General features: G+C 45.1%; 1 protein-coding gene across 6 annotated transcripts in view; it reads right to left on the bottom strand.

Annotated features, from left to right (window-relative positions):
- Positions 1 to 26,824, bottom strand: part of ANKS1A (ankyrin repeat and sterile alpha motif domain containing 1A) — a 175,551-nt gene that overhangs the window by 62,120 nt on the left and 86,607 nt on the right. For all 6 annotated transcript variants that reach the window (XM_087858156.1, XM_045772007.2, XM_087858153.1 and 3 more), the window contains 3 exons: positions 24,386 to 24,478; positions 19,508 to 19,634; positions 5,639 to 6,228 (listed from right to left, as the gene is read on the bottom strand). In XM_087858156.1, the coding sequence (XP_087714282.1) occupies positions 5,639 to 6,228; positions 19,508 to 19,634; positions 24,386 to 24,478 (810 nt within the window). The remainder of the gene's footprint in view (positions 1 to 5,638; positions 6,229 to 19,507; positions 19,635 to 24,385; positions 24,479 to 26,824) is intronic.

The raw sequence follows: 26,824 nt of genomic DNA, 5'->3' as shown, positions 1-26,824 counted from the left end.
GCAAAACTGTTTACTCAGGGCTGCCTCAAAACTAAGATTCTTTTTAAAAAACAAAACAAAACAAAACAAAAAGCCCTCAATCTTACCAGGCCACTTAAAACCAAGGGAAATTTCGAGGTTCTAGGACAAAAGTTGGGACTCCTGTGTATACAGGGAAACAACTAAACAGACACCCCAGGCTCCGATTTGTCCCCAGAGGTAGGAGTATCACATTCTTGTCTGAGTAGGCTGGCCATGCTCAGCCAGAAAGGCTACACAGCGTGCTTGTTTACATCCTAAAGAACAATGCAAACTGCAGACTGTGGTATGGAAAGTTCAGCCATTGTCAGCACAAACTCAAGCTCCAATCTTTTTATTTTACATCCAGGCCATTCTTTTCTAGCACCCCCAACCCTTAAGGGTTAAAAGCAACCCAAGCCTCTGTGGAGTTGAACCAATCAGCTTTTCTCTTGATGACATCATGCCTCCAACTGGACAGCGTGCTGTGCCCGGAAGGGTGGGGTGGCTGGAACCAGGCCCTTCGGCCTGGAAGGGCGCCCTCCCTGCCGCTGCCACTTCACTGCTCACTGAGGGATCCGAGGGCCAAGGGTCCCCTCAGCTACCATTTCAGGTGAAACCTGGACGTGCCCCAAATCCCCAAATCCCTGGCCGGAAACGATTCTCAGCTCATACAAATGCACACAAAGCACGTGTCCCTGCTCTTCACCCATTTCCCACTTGTTTAATATTTATGAAAGCTGATTACAAAACACAAATTTATCACTTAAGCCTTCAGCCAAGTTTTAAATTACTCAAATGTTTATGCTAAGTAGACAAGCAGCCTCCTGCGGTTTTGTATTTCACAAACTTCAATCCCATCCCATTCAAAGGCAGGTAGTGAGAGACCTATCTGACCCCAAAGACGACATACATCCAAGCCACAATCAGACCAGAAGGTTATTTTTGTTCTTCTTAGGAGGTATTTATTTCAGACGTTAATTGCTGCCGCCGCCGTGTGCACTCGCGGGTGCACCATACAGCGCAGAGACAGCATGGAAGTACATCTAGGAGATGGTGGTTCTGGGGCACACAGCTGAGGCGCTGACGACACGGCCACCTCTGGAAAGGAGAACAGGCTTCTTCCCTATAGTTGGAGGTGGGAGAGGCTTCAAGGCAGATGATGAATTTCTCCTGCTTCCCAGCACCCTGAATATCCACACCTCTGGCTCCTCCGCAAATGAAGATTAATTTACAATTTACATGCATGAGCCGTGTTTACTGGTCCAGCACACAGCCATCTCGGATAGAAACAGTGCTACAAATGTCCGTATGGCTCAGGGTCCCCTCAGGAAAAAGATGGCACATACAAACTGGGCAAACGAGCTTAATAAGGGGATTATTTATACGGATTTGGAGAGGGTACAGAGAACGCAACAAGGGAGGCGAGTGAGTCACAGCCAGGAGCCCCAGGCTGGAAGTGTCAAGGGGAGGGACTGATTACCAGAACCCAGAGACAGCAGCTTTAGGGAAAGGTCCCTCATAGGAGAGCTGGTTTTTAGGAGGGGGGACACAGCCAACCCAGGATTCCTCTGACCTTGTGATGCAGGCCACACAGATGCACCTTCTGGGGCACACAGGCAGGTAGAGAGGGGTAGGGAACATGCCCGAAGGCAGACGGAACATGCCCTGCAAGGTGTCCCACATCTTGTACCTGGAGGACAGCTCAGACAACAAACAAACTAGCCCCCGACACAGCCACGCAACAGGATACTGTGCCTTTCACAATTCAGGTCTGAATCCGGGTCTTATGGATGATGCCACGGTTAGATACCCACAAAATGCAGTAATCAGGTAAGACACATAAATTATAAATCGGTAAATACACTAAGACCCCAAATTTGGATACACGTCAAATGTGAACAGAGGTTAACCTATAGAGAGACGTAGGTGATTTTCTCATTTCTAATCTATATATTTTTAAAGTTGTATTGATGGACAGCTTTCCCGTTTACCTTCTACTATGCCCCTATTCTGTTAGGCATCATCAAGATAACAAGGAGTGCTTTGATTTTTGACTGGTGAACAGAGAAAGTATCTACTGAAGCTCGGATTTTGATCTCCTCTTAGGTGGAGCTCTTTTCAAAGCAAACTCTATTATTTTTTGTTCCTAAAAATCTAATGGAAACTAGGGAGAATGCTAGTGTCTTAAGCTCATTTCAGAAGTTCACTTTAACCAGGCTAACTTTTCAAAGTCCTCTCGTTCTGGGTAATCAAAGAGGGCTGCATGAAGCACCTGTAAGGAGCGGTCTGTATTTGGATGAAGTGACCCCCAATCTACCAGCTGTGCAGGTCCCGCAGCTACAGAACATCAGCCCCAGCAAGCAGCCCGTCAAGTAGCCTCTGGCGGCCATGATACAGAAGAAGACATTGGAAAAATAAACAGTAGAGAGGGCTGCAGATTCCTTTCCAACTTCTCTCCTCTACGGGAGTTAGCAGGAAAGCTCTTTAATTTCTCAAAGAACAATGGGGGGCTAACTGCCCTACTTCCCCAGGCTGGGCAGGCTCTTCTGTCCCTGGGGTGGGCCAGAGTCACGCAGGATGTCACCAGGTGAGGGGCTTAAACTCCACTGTGTCCCTGTCACCTCGCTAGCACCAGACAAGCCCCCAAAAGTTCTGCCTTTCTTAAGTTCTGAGGATACTCTGCGCCTCAGTTCCCATTCTCCAAAGCTCCAGGCACAATAATAATAGGAATAGCTATCATTTACTCAATACTGTATGCATAGTAAGAACTTGGCTAGGCACTTAAATACATGTCTAACTGGTAAAATATGCCTCCGAAACACAGACTTGACTGCCTGTCTCACAAATACCAGTAATGACGGTGAGGCTTCCTGAGGCCACTCATGCGACAAGGAGGGGTTGATGGTGGAGCTGAGGTTCAGAGCTGGATCTGCTGACTCTGGAGCCTGAGCCCCGTGTATTACCCTGCACTGCCTTCTAGGAGCGGCCTGGCAGACTTGCCCGCAACTCCATCTGTGCTGGGACCATAGCTGCCCGGGCCCCAAGTGAGAAGCCAAGCTCCTTCACAGCAGCTTTCCCCAAACTCCTGGGGATCTAGTGGTGACAAAGAAAAGAAATCAAGCACAAGATACCGCAAAGCAGCCTTCAGCACTGGTTAGGGGTAGGGTGGGGAGCAGCCATTAACTAATGACCTGTTCTAGGAAAGTCTGCCAAAGGCCTGGGTCTAGGGCCAACCACTGGGGGAAACACTTCTGAAGTTTCTCTTTCGACAGAGATAGCCACAAAAACCAAGTATAATATGACTCAAAAACAATGATGAAGGATTACGCATGAAAGGGCCCTGTTAATATTCTCGATATGAGCAAATCTCAATCTTCTGAATTCTTTCCAATAAGACCTCGGTTGCCTTATTAGGTTTTCGAATTTAAAGCGTAACAGTGCTTTTGGTCGTTCAGTCACATTACAGACTGGTCCAGGACACCCAGACCTCAAACAGTCCCTGGATTCACTGTACCCCCTGCGAGCTCTACCTGCAAAGGGAATGTGCGCATATGAACCTCCTGTCGCTAAGGTGCCAAGGGACAACTAGCGTGTTCGCTCGAACCGCGAACTTCAATTAAGCTGGGCCGTGCTTCAGTGATTTCATGTTTTTTCTCCAGGAGGAAATGGTGGAGCCCATAAGACTGCCTGGCAAGGCTGCGTGTTAACAGAGCATGGAAATCCTGTGGCGAATCACCCAGTGCTACTGACCTCTTGGGTGAAAGGTACGCTCAGGAGATGGAGCCAACAAGAAGAGGTAATTCATTTGACTGGAAAAGCTGTCTTCCAGCACATTTGAAGGATTCTGATATACTGCCTTGATATCAAACCAAATATTCACTTCTCAGCCTCATGTTCAGTCTCCTCTCACTCTCTATCCTTATTTCTTATTAAGATCTTATTTTTTAAGTAATCTTTACACCCAACCTGGAGCTTGAACTTAAAACCCTGAGATCAAGAGTCACACGCTCCACCAACTAAGCCAGCCAGGTGCCCCCCTACCCTTATTCCTTATGCTCCCCTATACAAACCCCACTCTCTATAGAAACCAAAGGACCTAAGCTTTCCCAGCTCCATACCTTCACTCACACTATTCTCTCCACCAGTGCCCTTTCCTCATTCCCCTAGCTTCAATCTGGTTTTCCCCAAAACACCTGCTTCTTTAATTCCACGTCAAGTTCTGCATCTGTGGGATCTTTCCTGAAGCCCCCTCCCACCCTCTTGTCTCCACCCTCCCCACCCCCACCGATGTTTTTCTCCATCGGCCCTTCCTCCGACTTCAGGGCACACTGCACTTCTCTTACTTGTAAACTGCCTTATCCTGTCCTTGACTGTAAACGAGTGAAACTCTGTTTTGAAAAACAAAGGCAGAGCACACATTCTAGTGTGCTACACGCAGACTCTAGTGTGTAATCTCCCACGGGCCGAGAGCTCTGTCACTCAAACTGATTTTCCTCTAAGCGGTCTAGCGTCTAGTCCGGGCTCACGCAATCCTGGTTTCTGAAGCAGTGAAAACTTCTGTTGCGCAGGACTCCTCAGTCCTCGACTATGCAGAGTCCCCAACCTCATCTTATCCGGAGATAGAGCGCTGTAGGAATTGCCCCCACCCTGTTCCCACGCCGGGAATGGGACTCACTTTGGTTTGTATAACTTCGCAGCTGCAACCTGAATAGATCTGGGTAGGGCATTTAGTCTACAGATTGCTCAAACGGACGCGTCAGCTGCACTGCTCCCCTCCTCTTCGCGAGCTAAATTCATCTCTTGAAAATGTTCCTGGGAGACAGACCCAGGCCCCTTCAAAGGCAGCTCCCTCTCAACAAGAAGCCTGCAAGAGTAGCACGCTAACATTCTCTGGGTGTTTACCAATCTTTGAGAAACACATTCTTGTGCCCAGTAAGACATGTCACAGTCACTGAAAAATATCCGGGTACATATTTCTTAACTATTCTAGAACAGTGGTTATGAAAGTTAACCTGGGCCTCAGACTCCAAACGTTTTCTCCTCTCTAATCTCTGTTTTTCCAACCACCTAGCCCTCTGCCTCATCAACCCGGGAATGTGGGACGGGCAGAATGCTTCTGCGGGGAGAGGCGTTTAGTCTTCCAGGGGAATGCAGTAGGAATCATCATGGAGGAGCAGAGACTAGAAAAGCCCCCTTCTGATCCCCTTTCAGCAGCGTCTCCCAAAGCCCACCCCTCTTACCCCCTCCTAGCTGACCCCAGGTCTTTCCTCTTCCTCCTGAAGACTCATACAAAGTTTTCTTCAGGGTTAGATGACTCCTGGATGGTGGCTAATGGGATCCAAATATTTTCAAACAGCATGTCATTTCTAGGAATTGCCTCTCCCTCAGACCTGTCTGCTTGGGGCCGCCACCCTCCAGCTTAACCATGAATGGACCTATCCTTTGCCATTTGGGCAATAAGATCCCCTGCCTGGCAATTTGGGGCTTGTCTCGTCACGGCTGTCAGAAACATTCTGGTCACAGTGCAAAGGAGCCAGGGCAACGCTGGCCCACATGTCCTGGTCCCGGGAGTCGGCACACAGGGGAGCTGTGGTGGGCTGTGGCCAGCCCAGCTCCCTCTGACATCACGTGGCCTTACCTCATCCCACTCCGAGGCAAAGGAGGGCGACTTCTCCAGCCTCTTCTTCCCGATGCTGCAGTTGGACAAGGACTCGCTCCGGCTCCCCATTGTAGCGTCCTCCGTGGGTGAGCAGGTCAGGAGATCAGAGTCAGACTTGGACAAGCTGCGGCTGAGTTTGAGTTCAGCTTTGGGTTTGCTGGTGGGAGGGGCTCGGCTCCTAGCCCCACTCCGGTCTCTTTCTTCCTCGGCACCACCAGGGTGTTGAGATGCTGTGTGAGTCAAAGTTTCGGGGTGCGATTGGCTGTTGGTGGTGGGCAGGCCAGCCGGGTAACCCACTCTCTTACTCTGGTCCAGGACACGGGGCGGGGAGGCTCCAGGAGCGTGCACACCCGTCTCCTCCAGCTGCATGCTGGCCTCGTGACAGGCGCCCCGTGTGGGGGACCCTTCTGGATGGCTCTGGCCAGTGGCAGAGAGCAGCTGGAAAGGGTCCTGCCCCACCTCACACACCGGGGAGGAGCCGTGGAGGAGACCTGAGAACTGCTCTGGGACCTGCCCGTCTTGCCCCTCCGCAGAGTCCTGGCTCCGGCTGCTGCTGCTCCGCCTGTGGTCTTGGAGTGGACGGAGAGACAGAGAAATAAAAAATTAAACGTGGCAAAAATCAACAAAGTTCCAATGTAGCGAGCGAACGGCAGGGCTGAGGAATTCAACAACAGGGAAAGAGAGAGAAGCTGGATGGGCTGGAGAGAGGGCAGAGGGAGAGAAGAAGAGAGAGGAAGGAAGAAAACAGTTTCGTATTGTTCTTAATGTTCAATTTGTACCCAAAGTCAGAGCATTTATGAAATTCCAAACACTGGCCTGATTAATGCTATCTGGCAGCCTTCCCTGTTGTTAGGTTTCTGTTAACGTTAACGACCAGACCTTGCTATATAAGGCGAGAAGTGCTAACTATATCCTACAGAAAGGACAGGAGTAAGGAGACAGAGCAAACACGGAGTAAAAGTGAGAAAGAGAGAGAGAAAGCGAGCCAGCGAGCAGGCGAGACTCACTCCTGGAACATCTGATACATTTCCATAAAGGCCAAAGTGTTATTTAGAGCCACTCGCCCTCCCTTCCTCTGGCAAGCAGCAACAGAGGGGGGAAAAAATGGAGGTCATGATCCACAACCTGCAACTTCTGGAATTCTTTAACTGAACGTGCAAAACAAAACAGCAGAGAAATAACCGCTTCCTTCCTCACAGGGGGGCTGTTCAGGGTTCCACGCCTCATCCTTCCTTCCTCAGGGAGCACTTTTTTTTTTTTTTTTTTTAGAATGTGCACATCTCACTCCTTCCAAAGCCTCCCAGCTGCTCCTATTTGTTTAAGTTTAACCTCAGTTGATCCACTGAAAACAAAATGGTCTAATTTGTCAATGCCAAGAGACATTTGCAGTTCTCTCAAGACCTCCTCAACAGCCCAGAAATCTGACACTCCTAGCTCGTGAGGCCAACTACTACTGTATAGTCACGCAAGATAGCAAATACCTCTGCCCTGGAGTGGCATAAATAACTGACCAATTCAGAGTCCACCATCAGTATCACACTGGGACACCCAAGGGGCTCGCCCTGCATGAACTCAGACCCATTAGAGATTTTCACCTACATCAGCAGGGTAGATTAACCACTCTGCCCAGTACCAGCTCACATTCCTAAGCTAATATTCAATGTTGTTTTCTCTGTAAGTGGAATCAACGGTATAGATACCAAAGGATTCCCTCATCTGCCCAAAGCTCCCAAGTACTGTTCATGAGTTCAGAGAATCTTAGAACCCAAAGGATCAAGTTCAATTATTTTTACAGGTGAGGAATCTAAGGGCCTCGGGCCTTTAGTGGTTTGTCCAAGGTGGTGGGGAGAAGACTTTAACCTAGGCTTTTCTGAACACCTGGCTCTGGTCCTGGCTGTGCTGCTCTCTAGCTGTGTGGCCTTGGCACTGATCTCATCCTGCTGGGCTTCACTATCTAAAATAAGTAGGATGGACTGCACAGTCTTTAAAAATCCCTTTTATGTTACAATGGTGATGAGAATCCAAGTCTCCACCATACAATGATGGCAAACTTCTCCCTCTCAGGGGGTGCTGCAGATCCCTGCCTGGGTACTTCTCCTGCTACTGCCTACATAGCACCCACCCTCCCTCACCAGTGTGCCTGCAGCCCAAGGTTCCTGGGAGCTTAGTTCCACAACTGAATACGGTCATCAGGTGAGGAGGGGTGCACTTCATAAACACGATGCACTAAAACAGTCTTCACTGCCCCATGCACAATGCCAAAGTCCCACAATGCTGGCTCTTCCAAGACAGCCTTTAAGGAAGGATCCCAACAACCAGTTCTCATATTGCACCCACCAGCCTGAAGCCTGAGCAGGGACATGGTTCCATTCACCCCACTCTCTCGAGAAGAATGGTTCAGTCTCCACAGCCTGTTCAGCTTTTGGCAAGCCTGCTGAGGCTGCAAGGGGGCAGCCAATTAGCTCCTCTTTATGGCTCTGATTACTTATCCACAGGAGTCCAGAAGTATGAACTTTGGCATCTCCTTCCTCTACACTTGACTGCTTCAGGACTTTGACACCCCTAACTCACAAACTCTATACCCCAAAGGTCAGGTCCAGAGCACTGAACAAGCACTGAACAACTGGAATCATTTCTCTAGGGAAGAAGAAATGCTGCGTACGTAAGAGTTCCATCCAGCTTAACTCAGCCCCAGGAAGCCATGACTTCAGGGCTATGAATTCCACATATGACAACTGCCCGCCTGAACAAAGCTGCCCTGTAGCGTTGCACAGTGGGGCCGGAGAGGATGACACATGACCCTCTACTGGTGGTTCAGACCAACAGCACTTCCTAGGAGAGGCTGACGGGGAGAGTCAAAATTGCTACCTCTCGGACCATATCCACATGGCCAATTTCCTACAGATTCTGGCCCAAGGTGCAACGTTCCTCTGACTGCATCTGAATACAAAAAGAGGACTTTGGTAACGGGAACACGGGCTTCTATTCCTTTGTGTCAGCATCTGGCTCCTTATTTCTCAGTATTTTAGGGAGGGAGGGGAGTCCAACAACAAAAGAGAAACACCGGAGCCCAGAACTAGGAGTTAGCCTGGCTCACAGTGCCTGGGTGGACCTCGGAACCCAAGCCACAGAGAATGTTCTGACTGCTGCTGTGGGAGCTGACAATGAAGGCCCTGTCTAACAGCCACCCATTCATACTAGCCATCAATGAAGAAAGAGAGACAGATGCCAAGAGCTCAATTCCAGACAGATGCTGGGGGAAGGAAGTAGGCAGAAAGAAAGAATGGAAACTTATGGAGGGGAAAATATGTGAAGAGGAAAAATTTCTGAAGGCCATAATCCCATGAGGGAAAACACAATCTAACAATACTTTATGGAGTATAAGAACTCATGGAAAGGAACTCTTATGATTACATGACCCACCCAGGCAATTCCCTAGGAAAGACATCTTGGTATTTGAAAAGCCTGTCAAGATCAAAGATCCTCAGGATCTTAACAAGCTAGTGTTCTCTTCCCCATAAAAAACCGTATCTAAGACTAAGCTAGATACCCTGGCAAATCAACAGGTAGGAAAAGACCTACTCAGTGGTCCCTTCCTTCTGTAAAATCAGGATAATATTAGGCCTCTCAGGGACAAGGTGGTAACAATATAATGTACTGATTACGAGCCAGATCTTGAGCAAATCACTTAACTCCTCTGTGCCCAGAATTCTCATCTATAATTTTGGGATCATGATAGTACTGACTTCAAAGGATTGTTGTGAGAATTAAATTATACGTGTCAAGCATTTAGAACCACACCTGACACATGCCAGCTCTCAAGAGATGTTAACAATTACCATTGTTCTCCACACAGGATCCATTACAACGTACTTCGCTCACAGATAAGCCCAACAACTAATCTGCTGCTCACAGGTTTGTCGAAAGGACCACCAAAGACAGCGTACATGATGCGTATGAACATCCACTGACTTCATTATCCTTACAACTCTCGACAGCAGAAGGAAGGGCCAGACAGTAATACCGTGAGAAAGCCGAAGTGAGAAACGGGCCCCAGGACTGTGGCTATGACTACGCATTCCCTCATAAGCATGTGCAAGATGTCTGCCTTCAAGGGGCACCCAAGAGATGAAGACACTGAGTTTCTCAATGGACTTACCAGCCATCGGAAGAAACTAGCATATACAGAAATGACTAGAATTCAAGGCCAAAATTAATAGGTGCTTTAAGAAAAATACAAACCAAATGCACAGTGAACAGGAAGAAAAGTGTGATTACTTTGAACCAGAAGGATTCTCAGAAGAGGTAGCTTCTGAGCTGGGCACTGAAGGCTTAAAGTTTAGTGGAAACACATTAGAAAAAGCAGAGACACAAGCCTCGTGCCTGGGCACTCATGGACTCTCGGACCTGCAGAAGAGAACCGTCAGGCCTGAGGCTGTCCCTCTGACTGGGAACCACTGCGCTTCCACCGTAGAACACAGCTTCCAATCCTCCTCCCACGCTGCCCTCAGCAGTCCCCACAACCTGCCCTTGTAGCAGAGAAACAAGGGGCCAGGACACAGGGACAGCTGCTTCCCTACTCTCCCTGTATATCAAGGCCAGCTGCTCGACTGAGCAGCACACACCAGCATGCTAATTTCCAGCCCCTCGACTTTCAATCTTCATTCATTGTGGGTGTTCATTTTCCCTTTACCCTGTGAGCTGCTGAAGCAAGAGGTCTTCTGTGCTGCATTTTAATGATGATGATGATCCACGGGGATCTCAAGAGCTTCTGAATAATAACATTTTAACATTTACACATTTTCAGTCACCCCCCCCCCCCCCGTCTGTTTAGATTAGGGCTAAAAATTGCAGCTTGTGTGAGAACTTGGTAAGTCAAATCAACCCTCCGACCCAGAGAAGGTTACTCCAGTTACCCAGACTGTTCTGCTTTCTTTGTTCCATTAGTACTGGAACCCTCCAATTGCCCGGTCACTGCAGTGAGCACCAGAAACTGTGTGTCCAGGACATGGCCACTTGTGGAGAGTCACCACGTTCTCCTCAGAAGGAAGGTGCTGACTAGGTTATGCAGACACTTGCTGGCGATTGTGATCTGATAAGACTAGTAGACCCAGAGTCCATTCTCTGGTCCATGGCAACCAGAGAAACAGAAAGAGACCTGGACTGGAATTCAGGAGGCCCAAGTTACAGTCCCAGCCCTGTGATTTTTTTTTCTTTCTGGGTCTTTAAAAAATAAAAAATAAAAAGGAAAGGCTGGGATGCATTCTCTAGGGCTTTGAGATTTAGTATGATTTGACTCTGATTAGATAGATGAATCTTCCAGTTCTAGGGTGTTAAGAACATGAAGAGTAGCAGGGCCCTGGATAAAAATGGTTTAACCTCATGGCTAAACAGGCTTTGGATTCAGCCAGACTAGGGCTTAAGACCCAGCTCTAACACCAAACTTCTTCCTCATCTACTACACGGCGATAAAAATAGCCCCCACCCGGAAGATTTGTCATGAGATACACAATGACCTAATCAGCGTAGATGGACTCAGCACATGGCCGCCCCTGAGAAGCATTCATTAAACGGTAGCTGCTATCATTATCATCATTCTTCATTTACAACCATTTCCGAACTGCTCTTCATGCTAACACTGCACACAGAGGCTGGTTTCCTTTCTCCCGACTCTGCAAAAGGAGCCTGGTTTCTCCTAAGTGGTTCTGCAAACTAGACAGAATAAAACTCCACTGGCGGGGAAGGTCCAGTAGTCTTGCAAGTTTAGTACGGGGTGACGTGTAGCAGCACGGGGGAGAATCTTCAGGTTAGGACCCATCTCCACCAACTGCAGCTCCCACAGGTATAGCCCAGCTTTGGGACTCAGGACTGTTCTACCTTGACTTGGTCCTGACTACCTTACAGCTCCCCCATTTCCTTAAACTCCTCTTGGAGAATCTGTTCACTCCCTGTTGTTGGACCTCTGGCCCCCAAAATTTCCCCATTCTGTATACCAGCTCTGCTTGGATCACTTTCCAACCAGCCATGACACTTAACCGTGCCAAATTTAATAGCACACTTGACATCTCTGTTTCCCTTGATCTTCTGCCAGTTCCAACACTGGGTATTCACAGCCATTTGCTCTCTTCTCCAGTTGCTGGAATGTTGAGCCCCGCTGACTACTCACGAAACAACTGAGTCCTCTACCAGTTTACTTAACCCAGCTGGCTTCCAACAGCTACACTGTGTTTGGTACTACTTATTCTACGCTGGACACCCTGTTAAGCATTTTTTTTTTTATTATTCACAACAACCATGAGATAAGAATATGTATCCCTACTTTACATGTAGAAAGTCAGGCTTAAAGAGGTTACAGTCACCAGCCAATACGTGGGAGAGCAAGAATCCAAGTGGACCACCAGGCCCAGCCACCCTTTTACTCATCTCTTGACAACTGCGCTATCACCGTAGATGGATTCCTCATTTCTCCCACCCTTTTCAGACTGTCATCTTTCCCACAGCGCCTGTACTCTCGGATATAATCACACCAATTTCCTGAGAAGACTCAGATCAGACAAACCTCTTAACTACTCTCAGTGCCGTGTCAAAACTTGGGGATAACTTAATCTCTTCCCACCTACCTCAGAGAAGTCTCTCCCCAGTCTCGAATTTATCAGTGGCCTTCTAACTGCTGACCCCTTCTTCTAGTCTTCCTTTGTCTAGCGCTTTCTGTATCATCTGACACAGTTTACCGGTTATCCCCGGGACCCACTCTCCCCTTCTTCTTGGTCATAGGATTTTTTTTAGATTGGCTCACAGTCACCTACATTTGGACTACACTTCTCAGCTTCTTTGTAGTTAGGTATAGTCACATGACCAAATTCTGGCCAATAGGTTATACGTGAAAGCAATATTTTGAAAACTATCTTTAAAGTGCCCTCCTTTCTCCCCTTTCTTCTTCCTGTGCTGACAGCGTGAACTTGAACAGTCATCTTGAACCATGAGATGGCAGAAAGAGACTGGTTCCTTGATCATCATGAACGGCTATGCTAGCCCTGAACTCCTTACTTCTGGACTTGTATCTTGTTTAAACAACAGTTATTTTGGGGTTCCGTCACATTCAGCCTCGGCTTCAATGGCACTGCATTATCCTGATTATTTTCCTATGTTTCTTCACCCTCGTGCTTCTAAATATAGGTTGTATTCTTGACTTCCTCAATCTGTCTAGTTTTTCCCTCACCAATGATTAATCTTTTATGTTACCCATCAACTCAACTTGGATGATCCATGAATCTGCATTTCTCATCTCTCTCTCTTGAACACTAGACACACATTTCTAAGTGTTTATGAGTATCTTTACCTCCTAGTACCTGAAACGCCTCAAACTTAACATATTCAAAACTGAACTTAACATCTTCCTTCAAATGTGTCCTTCCTCAATCCCCTATTTGTTAGTTGCATAATATTTTCCCAGGCTCAAAACCTCAGAATCATCCATAATACCCTCTCTTCTTGATTCTTCCACATTTGATTGTAAGGTCCTGTTAATTCCACCTCCTCGATACCTCTACCATCCATACCCTCCCTTCCTATCACTTCCTCCTATACCTCTAGTTTGGACCCTAATTTCCTTTAAGAGATTCCTTGAAGTCTCTTGACTTCAAAGTATTCTTGCTTCTAGTCTCTCCCAACTGCAATCTAAGATTCCACAATTATACATATTTAAAGCATGGCTTCTATCCTACCATCTCACTCAAAAAGCTTCAACAACACTGCGCTGTCTGGAATAATGACTGACATTTGAGATCCCATACTCCACAACCAGTTCTTTGTTCCAGCCAAACCGGATTACTTACAAACATGAGCTCTATCATCTCCCAACACCTTATTGTTGTTTATGCCACTCCCTCTGCCTGAAATGCCCTCTCCTTCCTCCTAACTTCTGCCTAGCAAGTAGAATTCTCTGCTTTTGGGTTTAACTCAAATGCTACTTCCTTCACAAAGCCGTCCCTGATCTCCTGCACTAACATAATTTATCCCTCTTTTGAACTGCAAAATTACGTTATACCACTTTACAGAATTTTAACATATTCTGCCCTTTTATGTATTTTATATATGTCTCACATATACATATGTATATAAATGGCTGTCAATACATTTCGTGAGAGAAAATATAGATGTATAGTTCACAAGGCTTGGACTTGTTCCACAATGGAAAGAAAAACAAACTATTCCAACTCAGAAATATAAATTGATTGGAGCAAGACAGTTATACAGTAGGACTTTTGGCAGGAGCTCCTCTGATACAAGTAGGTGAGAGAAGAGGAAGCTGCTGAAGGTAAGGCTTAATTATTAAACTGTCTCATTTACTTTTTTTTTTTTTTTTTTTTGCCTTTGGGAAAAGCATCCAAACTTACTCCTTGGAATTGATCATGAGAAGCTGGCCTGGTCTTCCAGGTAAAGATGGTGGATTGAACACAGGTACCTAACCTATCTGGTCTTCTTCCTGAAGTCTTACTAAACCAAATGTGAAAGTGGGACTGCACATGGAGGCACATCTGAGAATACCAAGCTGGCAAAGGGAAAAGCCAAGGGTTACACTACAGAATTCCCTAAAGGCTCAGGAATTGGCAGCGCTCCGGATGCGGGAGTAGAGGGAGAAGCTAACGCTTTCCTCCCCTCCAAGAGGATTAGGTCTTCCTGCTCATGCATAAACTTCACTCAGATCTAAATGCATGGCTCTCAGGAATACTGACTTGCTTCTAAAAAACCTTAGAATGTAGCTATGTGCCAAACAGTCCACGTGTACCACTGTCTTCGGATAATTATTCATCACTGTCCTCAGCTAAGTAACCACGTCACCTGGACCTAAGCACTACTAGTGGATGCTGCAGAAAAGCACCACAGAGAACAAGGATTTTTAGAGCTCTTGGCGACTTTCCCATTTGCTATCAAACCTGGGAAGTTGTCCATTGTTTCTCTGAAGAGTATGTCCAGAATGTCCAGTGGGCAAAGAGTTAAATACTAAAGAGAAATAAATGACTATGCTATGTGAAACTGGAAACACTGTTCTCATTGCTTGTTATGCTAGCCCTGAATAACGATATTAGGAGACTTCTGTGTTGGAAATCATTTAAATAACAGAGGAATACCTAGTTGGATAAAACTACCATAAAACCATCTGGGCCTAGTACCTTTCTGGAGGGATGAGTTTTCTACTTCATGGATTGCTTTCTACTTCTGTCAGTTTTTGTTATATCTACTGACATAAATGGCAATCCAGCAACTGCAGCATTGTCATACATAGTGCAAGATGCTTAGTCACCAAGCACTAAATGCCACTGGAAACCCCATGCTACCAGTCATTGTGATGGACCAGTAAGTATCCCAGACAATTCATCCAGCAGACGGCAGCAACTCTAACCGCAAAAATTTATTTCTATAAACCCTTATTATTAATTTTTAAAGTCTCTAAATTTGTGCTTATATGTGTACTTTATGTTATTCCTACATGTTGTGCTCTTTCCTCCTTCCTTGATCAGAATTATCAGAGATCTTTAAAAAACAAACAAGTTTTCATTGTAATGGTCATGTCTATTGCCTTTTTTTTTCACTTCATAATTTCCACTTTTCATATTTTTTTCCTTACTGAGGTGTAACATGCATACCATAAAGTATGTGAAGTATACTATCTGCTTTTATCTTCATTAATTCCTCGCTGCTACTTTCTCTTGCTTAAGTTTTAGTCTATTTATTTATTTAAGTGGGGGCATAGAGCCCAACACAGGGCTTGAACTCACGACCCTGAGATCAAGACCTGAGCTAAGATCACGAGTCAGACACTTCATCAACTGAACCACTCAGGTACCCCAGTCTTTGTTTTATAACAAATAAATTTAAAGATATAAACTTTCCTCTGAGTATCACTTTGGCCCAATATTATCAGTATTTACATGAAGTGTTTCCACTACTATTAATTAATTTCTAAGTAGAAAAATAGGGAGAAAAAAGATAGGCACCTCATAGACCATCTAACACTAATGACCAAGATGCTCAATTTCACTAGATCAGGCGAAGGCTAATTACGAAAGACACTTCTTTGGCTTATCACGGTGAGAAACATTCAAGAGTGCTAATACCCCATGTTGGTGAAGGAATGGGAAAGCGTGTGCTCATTAACCAACAACGGAGGGCAATTCGGCTTTACCAGTTAGATCGAGACATGCACCTGCACTCTGACTGGCTAATTCTACTTTCTATCAGTGTCTTTTAAGAAATACTTTTGTAAGCATGTAAGAATATGTGTACAGAATGTCCCCAGCAGCTTCAATTATCACAGAGAAATACCAGAGGCAATGTAAACACCCACCTACTAGAGACAAATGTTCAAAAAGAATAAGGTAGATCTTTAAGAACTTAAAACAAAATTGTACCCATGATCTATAGATAAGGTAATTAAAAAAACAAGTGTGCGAAACACTGGTGAAATACGACCCCATTTAAGGTTGTTAAAAACAAACAAAACGATCTCACATAGTCACTTTTTAAAAAAATAAAGATAGCAAACGGCCTGAAGCAGACACTACACTTTCAAATTACGTCCCTTCCGGCAACTGTGAGTACCAGAGAGGTGAGAAGACTGGACCATTTTACTTGTATTCACTTCTGTATTAGTTGAATTTCCTTTTCCCTGGGAGCTAATACAAATGTACTTTGAAAATGTAATTTAAATAATCTCCCATCCCACGTCTCCTGCCATAGGTTCATGAACTGTAGTAAGGAGGGCTGAAAGCTCTGGTAGTCTCATTAACATGGCCTTTTGAGAACTGATGAATTAATTCATAAAAGCTGCCTAAGATAATGACATTAGTGGAAAAGCAGAAAAGACTGACTGTGTACTAATCCGTAATATCATCTGCTAACTTGTCTCACATTTACCAACTCTAGCAGGCGTTCCTTCCAGGCGACAGAGAAACTGGCAGAGCCCATTTTCATCTTTAATGTCTCAACTCCTTTGTCTGAAAGCTCTTTGAGTGATCCAAGCAGCTTGCCTGGAGGACGGCACACCCCACATGCTGTGGTCCAATTAAATCTGCTTCCTGCACCACCTACTCTGTAACAGTTAGCCCAGTACTGCTGAGCTGGAAGGAACCAAAGCGAAGGAGGAGACATGAGGCCTTAAGTCCCCTGTGGCAGTTCCGTCCTTAACCTGGAGATCTCCTGACTTGAGGGCAGAAAATTCCTGTGCTTTGCAGCCAAAGAAACCAGCCCCATTTATGAAGTCTGTCTGACTTTCTCGTTTTCTTCTTTCCAAAGGTTGAGCCAGCTATCTTACAGTGGGTCCAGATCAAGCCTTTGAAAGAGAGAAAGAATTATAATCTCCTTCCCACTTGATGCTAAAAATTATTCCCTAAGAATCACTTTCAAACAGAGCACTAAGTACTTGCTCTTTAAGGGTTAATTTCAGTATGATTTATTATTAAACAACTAGAGAACGCACTGGTGCTCTACTCCACTCTCTAAATATTTTAATTAAAAACGTACCAGCATGATTAGAAGATTCAGTACAGTTTAGAGAGCTCCCCAAATTGCTATACAGATTCAACACAATCCCAATAAAAATCCAGCAGGACTTTTTGTAGAAATCAACCGGCTCATTCTAAATTTCTGTACGGAAAGAGTATCTAAAACAATTCTGAAAAAGAATAACAAAGTGACAAAGGCAAGAAAAGGATGGTTCTTGACAAATCATGCTGAAACAACTGGATATCCACATGCAAAAAAATGAATCTCTACCTATATATCTCACAGCATAATAAAAAAAATTACCTCAAAATGGGTCGCAGACCTAAGTGGATACCTAAACCTACAAAATTTCTAGAAGAAAATGTAAGAAAAAATATTTGTGACCTTATCCATAAAAAAAGAAATGAAAAGAAAAGATACATTGTCATCAAAATTAAGAACCTCTGCTGTTCAAAAGATACTGTTAAGGGAATAAAGAGACAAGCTGCAGACTAGGAGAAAATTACATATCTGATAAATAGTGTCCAAAATATACAAAGAATCCTCACAACCCAATAATAAGAACACAGCAACCCAATTTTTTAAAATGAGTAAAAGAGTTGAACAGACACCTCATTAGCTATCCGGATGGCAAATAATCAATTAATAGATGTTCACATCATGAATCATTACGGGAATACAAATTAAATCCACAATGAACTATCACTACACACCTACTGGAAGGACTACAATTTTAAAAACCTGACAATATTAAGTGCTGGGGAGGATACACAGCAACTGTAACTCTGATGGAAAAGCAAAATGGTATAACCACTCTGGAAAATGGTTTGGCAGTTTCTTACAAAGTGTGGCATATATTTACCCAGGACCCAGCAATCCCATTCCTAGTGTTTTCTCAAAAGAAATGAAACTAATGTTCACACAAAAACCTGCAAACGTTTATAGTTTTATTTGTAATTGCCAAGAACTATAAGTGACCCAAACACCCCTCAACTAGAGAATGGCTAACTGGTACACTCGTACAATGGAATACTACTTGGCAATGAAAAGTAACAAATTACTGATTCACAGGACAACACGGAGGAATCTTCAGTGAATTACGCTAAGTGCAGGGCACCCGACTCAAAGGGTACATATCGTATGATTCCCATTTATAGAACATTCTGGAAAAGGCAAAATTATAGGGACTGACACAAAAGCAATGGTTACCAGAGGTGAGGGAAGAATGTAGGCCTGATTACGGACGGACGCGAGAGAGCTTTTGATGTGACAAAACCATTCCTAACACGACTGGGGTGGCAGTTATATAACTATTTGTCGGAACTCACAGAACTGAACACAAAAAGGGTAAATTTTACTATATTTGAATTGTAACTTTTTTTAGGAAGCTCCAAAGGGAAACCATAAAAAAAAAAAAAAAAAAAAAAAAACAACTACTATAAAAACGACCACAAAGTGTCTGCGTGCTGGAAGAGAAACCTTTTAAACAGGACAATTAAAAATAAGGTCTACAATGTCAGACACATACGTATATGTTCTCTTTGCCACCCCCCTACCCTCTGACAGGCCCAGCAAAGGGCGTTGGAAAGAAACCATCGCACCCCCATTCTTACCGGAACTGTGACTGTCAGGATTGAAAGGAGGCGCCAATCGTGCCCCATGAAGGACCTAGTACCAGAAAGCTACAAAGAGCAGGGAGAGGCCCGGCAGTTCCTTCCAAGTGCAGTGGGAACTGCACTGCCCCTTGTTGTTCTCGGCGCAGAGGCTGTCACACATCCTCCGGCAGCACGCTCACCTCTGTCGTCGGCCTGGCTCTGGGTCCTGCAGCACTCACTCCCTCACAGAGGAAACTGAATTTTGCAGAGGCAATGAAAGTAGGCCAAGGCGACAGAGCACTCTAGTTACCGGGTGGCAGCCAATCACGGGCCCCTCCCCAGGAGTGTCTCACTCTGAGGTCAGGACTCAAAGCAGAGCATGTGCCGTCAGCCTGAACCCCAAGGGACTGACTTGTTGGGCTTGTTTTTCCACAGCATTAACTTGAGGGTTTCTGACTTGAGACCCCAAATCAATCTCAAGTCACGCCACGGGCCGTCTCTCCTTCCACAGCCATCACCTGGTCTGACCAAACCACCTCCTTGCTTCACGTGCTGAAGGAGGGCGAGCCAACGCTAACACAGGGCATTGAAAATGAAAGGTCGTAATACACCCACCACCCCCAACTGCTATGACACCCAACTTCCCCATCCCAAGGAACACCACTCTCTACTTCCCGCCCCGGATCACAAACTTTAAAAATCCTTTTGCAGCTGTTTCTCCTGGGAGCAGGGTGGGGGTGGGGGATACCTTTTGGTTTTCCATCCCCGTCCATGGATCCCAGTTTCTTTGTTTCTGCTGTTAACAACAGCTCGTAAGGGTGTTCATCCTCTTCCCTGGCTGCACTTCCCTGAATCCAGGGTCTCACGGCCAAGACCTAAGAGAGAAAACACCACAGAACTTCTCGTTTGGGTGGCTAATACCAGGACAGGTTATGCAGAACAAATTCAAGATTATTGGCTCCTTTTTCACCAGAGAGGAAAGCGGGTGGGGAGAGAAGGTAAACAGCTCAAGTGTCACGTGGAACCACAACTGCTTTTCTGGATATGCACCTGTGCCTCGGATCTCAATGGCCTTTGATTAAAAAACTCCCCTTTTCTTACTTCATTTTATCCATCAAAAAGCCATTAATAAAATCCAAGATCCTACCTGGCCTTACCTCTCCCATCATCACAGTGTTCTGCATGGTCTCTTTTCAGCGGATAGTAGCTTCCAAGTGGTTTTTAGCTAGCGTGCCTCACAAAGGCCTTCTTTCTCCACAATTCTTCCCTAATATGCACACATACTACCCCAAGGCTGGAATCCTTCGCACCTTCTCAAAAGGGAATCAAATGACTTCTGACTGACCCTGAATGACTGACATTTCCCCGAAACGAAGTGCTCCATGTATCCTTCTCTATTTTTGTGAGCCTTTCTTCACAGGTCCTGAGGGTTACAAAGAAGTTTCTCTCAAAAGCCAGCTTCCTACTACATTTATGGTAATACAAGTTTAAATTAATTCCACCAATCTCTATTCTGAAAGGAGTCAAATGGCTAGGCAGTATGAATTTCAGTGGGGAAAAAAAGCAGCCCTACCTATGGAGAAATCCCTGATCCAGGCAGCCAAGTGTCTCCGATGGAATAACTGGACCAGAGCTGGCTTCTATTACCTACCCACTAGGTCTAGGCAGCCGAAGGCCTCGTGGCCACAGCTAGTCATGGTACCAAGGTGGTCAAGCCTCCTCCTCAAACCAGGCCGGAAACACCATAATTAGTGCCACAGACACACTGAGAGAGAGAATGGAGATCCCTGATTTAGAGGATCATTCTGGCTCATCTGTCCTAAGAATCCAATGCGTTTCATAGGCAAATTAAGAATAATCATGTACCAGCTATTAGGAGAGTGAGCCAAAGCACGAAATCTCTTCTCGAGCAGTTTGGCTAGGAGAAGTGATACATTACAAACAGAGCGGTTCAGAGGAATTCCCAAGTCCACCTAACAAATAACGGTACCCTAACAAATGTGATTCCTTGGTACATGCAGAAACCTCCTCCTTCAGACATGCCCCACAGCTCACTGGAAATAAATCAGGTTTGTGATTCATCAGGGCTTCGCTTCTCGGAGACACAGCTCACTATGTTACAGCCTAATGAGACAACAAGGATTCTAGCGAGCAGCCCCCCACTAAATGAGAGGCTGCCGCTCCTGTTTGGTAACAAGGCTGCCACTCTAAAGGCAGAATGACAGTCTCTTTCTGAAATTCTGCTAGGCACAACAGGAATCTCCACTTTACTGAAAGCCACCTGGAAGCTAAAAGCTATTTCATTACAGCGAGCCATTTGCCTGTATTACTTACTCCTTTCGCCTCTTCGTAGGAACACAATTAAGGGAACAAAGAGGGACCATTAAGCAGTTCATACGGTGTCAACTTAATACCACAGGCTTTACAGACAGGAATTTGTGTTCTGTAGGTTTACACACCCATAGCTATCACTTAGCCAGAGCTCTGGAAATCTGATTCTGTGAGTGTTCTGCACACAGCAAGGGCCCTCATATAGCCCCAGGCATGCTTCTCTGAAAGGTAGTTGACAGTCTGGATACCCGGCCTATAATATCCTTTCTTCTTGAGCAGGACAGCTGATGACTTCCACCTGGAAAATCAGGCCCACTGGACCTCCGGTCACTCTGGGCCTGGCTCTTGAGTACAACAACAAGGAGCACAGCGCCAGCAAATGCTAGAGCCGGACCACTCCAATCACAGTTAGAGAGCACCTGGCTCCAGCTCTTTCATTTTGCAGATGCCCAAACCGAGTTCCCAGACAGGTCTAGGGACTTGCCCAAGGTTACACAGAGAGCAACCAGCAGAGCCAGGGCCATAAAATTCACTTCCCCTGATTCTGGACCAAGATGGTCTCATTTTTTTTTTTTCTTTCTGGGAAAAAGGACTTCCCATCCAATTTGGAACTCTTTCCCTCCTTCAGATTCTCTAGCGAGAGTCCCCTGCTCACATCCAGACAACTTCTAGGGTGATCTTTTCCTCTCAGTCCTGGCTCCCGCCAGCTACGGGATTAAAATCTCATAATAAAGCAACAGACTGCTTTGCTTTGAGCCTTCCTAACTCCCACTCAAGAAGCCCTGTCACAGTGAATATGGCAATAAGTGATTTTCAACAGAAAGCATTCTGCTCTTTACTAGATTATTCCTTGCTCTTTTCCTCCTCTTTCTTCTACAGCCGGCAATAAATCAAAGCCAAAAAGCCATATTCTCTGTTACGTGGAAAGGAACATTTCCGCTGCAGAGAGAAGCTACTACCAGTCAGCACCTAACTGTGACCAACAGAATGACCGGTCGGGGTACGTGCAGTTTTCTGGAAGAGATACCACAGCAGCTGCACCTTCCCGTGAACGTTTAACACATCTGAACACACAGAAGACCATGGGAGTCCGACGCAGCTGGCAGCCCATTTGGCGGGGCAAAAACATCTCAATAGCGTGTGTGCACACACATACGTATGTGTTTAATTTCTTTAAGCCAGTTTCATGACCTGGTCGTTAATCTGATAAGCTCTCCTGGAGCCAGCTATACTCAGCTTCCCTTAAAGGCTTCTATGAGTCATCTGACAACGACAAGCCTAGGGAATAGGACACAAACACTGAAGCAGATGGCCTGCCAAATATAAAAGTTTAAATTATGATGAGCCAGTGCTTCCTAGGATATGAGGGTTAGGGTAGTAAAGCTTTGGGAGTGTAAGAAATCAAAATAGGGAAGACTAGAGTCCAAAAAAAAAAAAATCCACTTTTGGAGAAGACCTATTCATTCAAACTACAGCAAACAGAATCTGCCTTGATCATTGAAAGGATAATGGCACAGACCACTTCACTTCTGTATTTATGTACTTAAAATCACTAAGTACGCAAAGCTGGGGTTCTCATGGGTCTTCCAACTTCTGACTGCAATGGCCCAACTGACCCAGAATTCCAGATGTTCAGAAGCAAGTCCTAGAAGTATCTCAGTCTCCCATCCAGAAGAGTAATATGTAGATTTCTTCCCCTCTCTCTTGATACCGTTGGTTGTTTTTTTTTTTAAGATTTTATTTACTTGAGAGAGAGAGCGCGCATGTGCGTGCATGTGGTGGGGGAGGGGGGCAGAGGGAGACTCCCCACTGAGCAGGAAGCCCAACGACCTGGGGCTAGATCCCAGGACTGGAGATCATGACCTGAGCTAAAGACAGACACTTAGCCGACTGAGCCCCCCCAGGTGCCCTTCTCTTGATACTGTTATTGACAAATCATATTCTCTGAAAAGCCTTGGGAGAACAGAAAGTCCTCATTATCTAATATTTCTTTAAGAGCCTTGCACTTATCCTTGGGCATTAGGAACTTTAATCCAAGTCCTTGTTAAAGAGGTGGCGTAAGGCATTTATAGAGACCTAGCCCCAGTTGAATAGGCTCCATAGTACCAGGTTTCTCCTGGTAAAAAGGGAGAAATGAAGCAAATCTCTGTATAAAAACATACAGGGATCTGCTACATACACTTCTATCTGCTAGCAATGTATTATCACCTTAGAGGCTGTAATTCTAGAGACCCCTTAGTTGAAACATGAATAATAATTATTTTGTAATTAAGGCATACAAAAAATAGAGACAGAATTTGTACCTAGCATAAACACCTTCCCCCATTTCCAACACTGACTTTTACATTCTTAAAAGGGCGTCCTTGTGTTTATACATTTTGTTAAACGAAAGCCATCTTTCTGGTTCCACGTGTTTATACTAAGTAAAAGAACCTGTCTCACTGGATGGTCTGTGGCAAAATAGTAAAAAAATTAACTCTGACTTATAGGGATAAAGTAATGAGACTTAGTTGATTAGTTTATATCAGATGATTTTTAAATTAAAGAACAATAGGCCACTGAATGAGCAACAAAATAATGAAATTATGTAATATTTTGAAAATACTGAATAAACATTCTCTGCACAGTGGGAAGTATTAAAGGAGCATTCTGAAAATGAAAGATCATGGAAAATATGATTTTCTTCATATAACCAAGAAGGAAGACTGAACTCTTTGCCCCATGATAATAATTCTTCTCTAAAAAGATGGACGAGTCTTCTCAAATAACCTTTGATTTCTGCCACCCCCATGACTCCTATTTCTCTTCTAATTGAGTCTTCATGACATTTTCCATGTTTGTCCTGGTGGATTCTTCATGTGAAATGGAGAAGAAAAATGTGAAAACAGAGATCAGACGGTTGGCGCAGAATCGCCAAGCTCGCTAACATGACATAGTCTATAGAACAGTTATTAGAGGCATACTCTACGTTTTGTATCAAAAGATGACACAGGTACAAAAAAAAGCAAAAAGTCAAACTGTTGTTTGGCCACTGGAGCCAGGAGAAATGTGCGTGGGTTACTTTCAGTGTGCAATGCAGATCAGTAATTGACTCTGCCAGACAGCTCCATTAAAATTCTTTGCTTAGTACTTCTGAGTGGGTTGGAAAGGTCTTCTTCCAGATTACTGATGTACACAAAACTTGCTAATCCAAAGAGGCAATAAGAAAATGAGAAAGCAAAGTCTTTAAGCACACATCGATGTACTTTCCAAAAAATCATATTTCAGGGATGGCAATAAACCCTCAACCCTCTACCTCAGAAGCTGTCAAGGGAAAATACTTCTTATCTATGCGGTCTTCCTCCTCTTCATCGGGTGGTGGCTTTGCTGGAGGCGGTGGACGTTCTCTCTGTAGAAGAGAAAAAAGTATTTCACTATCTCTTTTTTCTAGTATCTAATGTCTGTTCTTATCTTAGCCCCTGGAAATGAAAAAGAATAATGTAAAGAACTCCCCTGAGAGACTAAACTCAAGGATCAGTATCTAAACAGATGGCTCAGTATCTGCACATATCCCCCCCCCACATACATAAAATTCAGTCAGCATGCTCTTCGCTTTTTGATGTTTGTAGCAGAGATTATAAACACTTCTTTCATATTCTAGACCACAGTGAGAAATAACAGCACTGAAACCACAGAACTGCCTTATCAGAGAATGTCCTTCATAATACCCATAATAAAACTCTAGCCTAAAAAAGCCAGTGGCTCAACTTCCAGACTATGTGAAAAAGAGGAAGCAGTAAATCAAAAGAACCCATTTGTCAGAGTTCTAACAACCCACCTTATTAAGGAAGTAATGAGGAAAGTGATCAAGGACGAAAACATCAATTCCTGCTCAAACTTTAACGCTACCCCCATTTATTGGCCAAGGCTCAGAACCGGTCTCTATCCAGTCCTTGGTCACCTCCTTCAATGATTACTATTCCTATTTCACATACGAAAACCTTTCATCTCAGCCCATTTAAAAAAGGAATATTTGTCAGCTGTCTGCCCTGGAGCAAGGGCTGGCGAGCTCTTTCTTAAAGGGTCACAGAGTAAATATTTCAGGCTTTGTGGTCAACTCCGCCACTGCAGTACATTGTAGCCAGGGAAAATATGTACACGTAGCTGTGTTCCAATAAAACTTTATTCACAAAAATGGGCAGCTATCTGTGGGCCATATCTTTGCCCTAGAGCAAGAAACACCCTGAAGCAGGGATTAGTGAGGTCAAGTGAGGTGGACAATTTCAGGAATACATACAACCTTCAGGGGCAGAAGGCTGGAGAAAGGTTTGCCACTGTACCTGCCGGACGGTCAGCACTGTTTACCGTCCAAAGTCCTAATCATGCTTCATAATCATGTTCCTACAGGGAAGGGAGTGGGAACCTGACCCAGGAATTGGCTTGTAGGCTCATTCCCTGGCTTGTCGGTTAGTTCACTGTGTTGCTAGAACAGGAATGTTTATAAAAGTCAGGGTGGAGGCACATGCTGAATTATGAAAGAGCCTCAGAGAAGTCTGCAAGATGTCTCCCATGTCCCAGGAGCGGACAGGGTCAGGTAGCAGTCGGTTAGCATTTGGCATCCAGGATCTCTGTTCAAATATGCTTCACCCCTCAGGATTCTATCTTGATAAATCAGTCATTCCTACAGTCCCGGGAACCAGATAGACGCCCAACGGCAACAACTTCAAAACATGTTCATCTTTTCAAGCCAAACAAAGCTGAGATCACATTTCCCACTAAGTTCCACTTTCCCTAGCCATCTTACTCCAGAAGTGCAGAAACAAGCTTGGTTCCTTTAAGTGGTACCTCATAAGGAAGGGAACAGCAAAGGGAGCAGGCCCATCATCCACACCAGTTATCCAACCTCGGGACAAAAATAGCTGAGAAAAAACAAAATGAAACACAACAATGACAAAAAGGACCCATCCCAGAAGCAAGACTAAAGGAGCCTAGAAAGAACAATATGAACACCTCTTATGCAAGAAGTGATCACTGGGGACACTGGAGAGAAAAGCAGGAGCCTCTTTTTTCCCAAATGTGAGAACGTCGGCCCAGGGGCCTGGAAGTGCAGAGCTGATTTATACTCACCATCCACTGCATTTGTAAGACGTACAACAAACAGTCCCTTGGCCACAGTTAATTACCAAGGGCCAGGAAGGTAGCACAGCCATCACATACTCAAGTAAAAATGGCAAAGCATGCACCCCAAGATGCATCAGTTTTTATTTAGCAAGACCACCAGAGGACAGATTCCCGGAGTGGGACAGAACAAAGAGACTATAAATCAGTGGCTAAGCCCACAGGAACTTGGGTTATTCAGAGCTTCCTTCAGGAACCCTGTGTTCTTCTTGTAAAGCCTCCAGCTCCCTCTAATGGCCATCACCTGTAAGTACCACAAAGCAATGCCTTCCTCCACAGGTGGGTTTGCTGGCTTCACTGACGCTAAGGCGAAAGTGAAACCAACCAGCTCTGTCTACAGAAGCACCATGCTAGGGGTCCTTGGCACATGCATGTGCCTCCACCACCCACAAGCAGTTTTACCAGTCCTTGATAATGCCCACTCCAGTGGGCTACCACAAGACTGGTGGGCCTTTCCAAAATTCATACAGAAATGCTGGCACTCTTCTAGGACCAGGCACGGAGCCCAACAAAAAAGAACACTAAGAAACATCAAGCCATTGCCAGAGCACATCTGAAAAACCCAAGGATCACCTAG

This window comes from Ursus americanus, chromosome 32 (assembly GCF_024610735.1).
Source record: "Ursus americanus isolate L20-20 chromosome 32, mUrsAme1.1.p, whole genome shotgun sequence".
Classification (NCBI taxonomy): domain Eukaryota; kingdom Metazoa; phylum Chordata; class Mammalia; order Carnivora; family Ursidae; genus Ursus; species Ursus americanus.
This window is presented reverse-complemented; position numbering and strand designations above follow the sequence as displayed.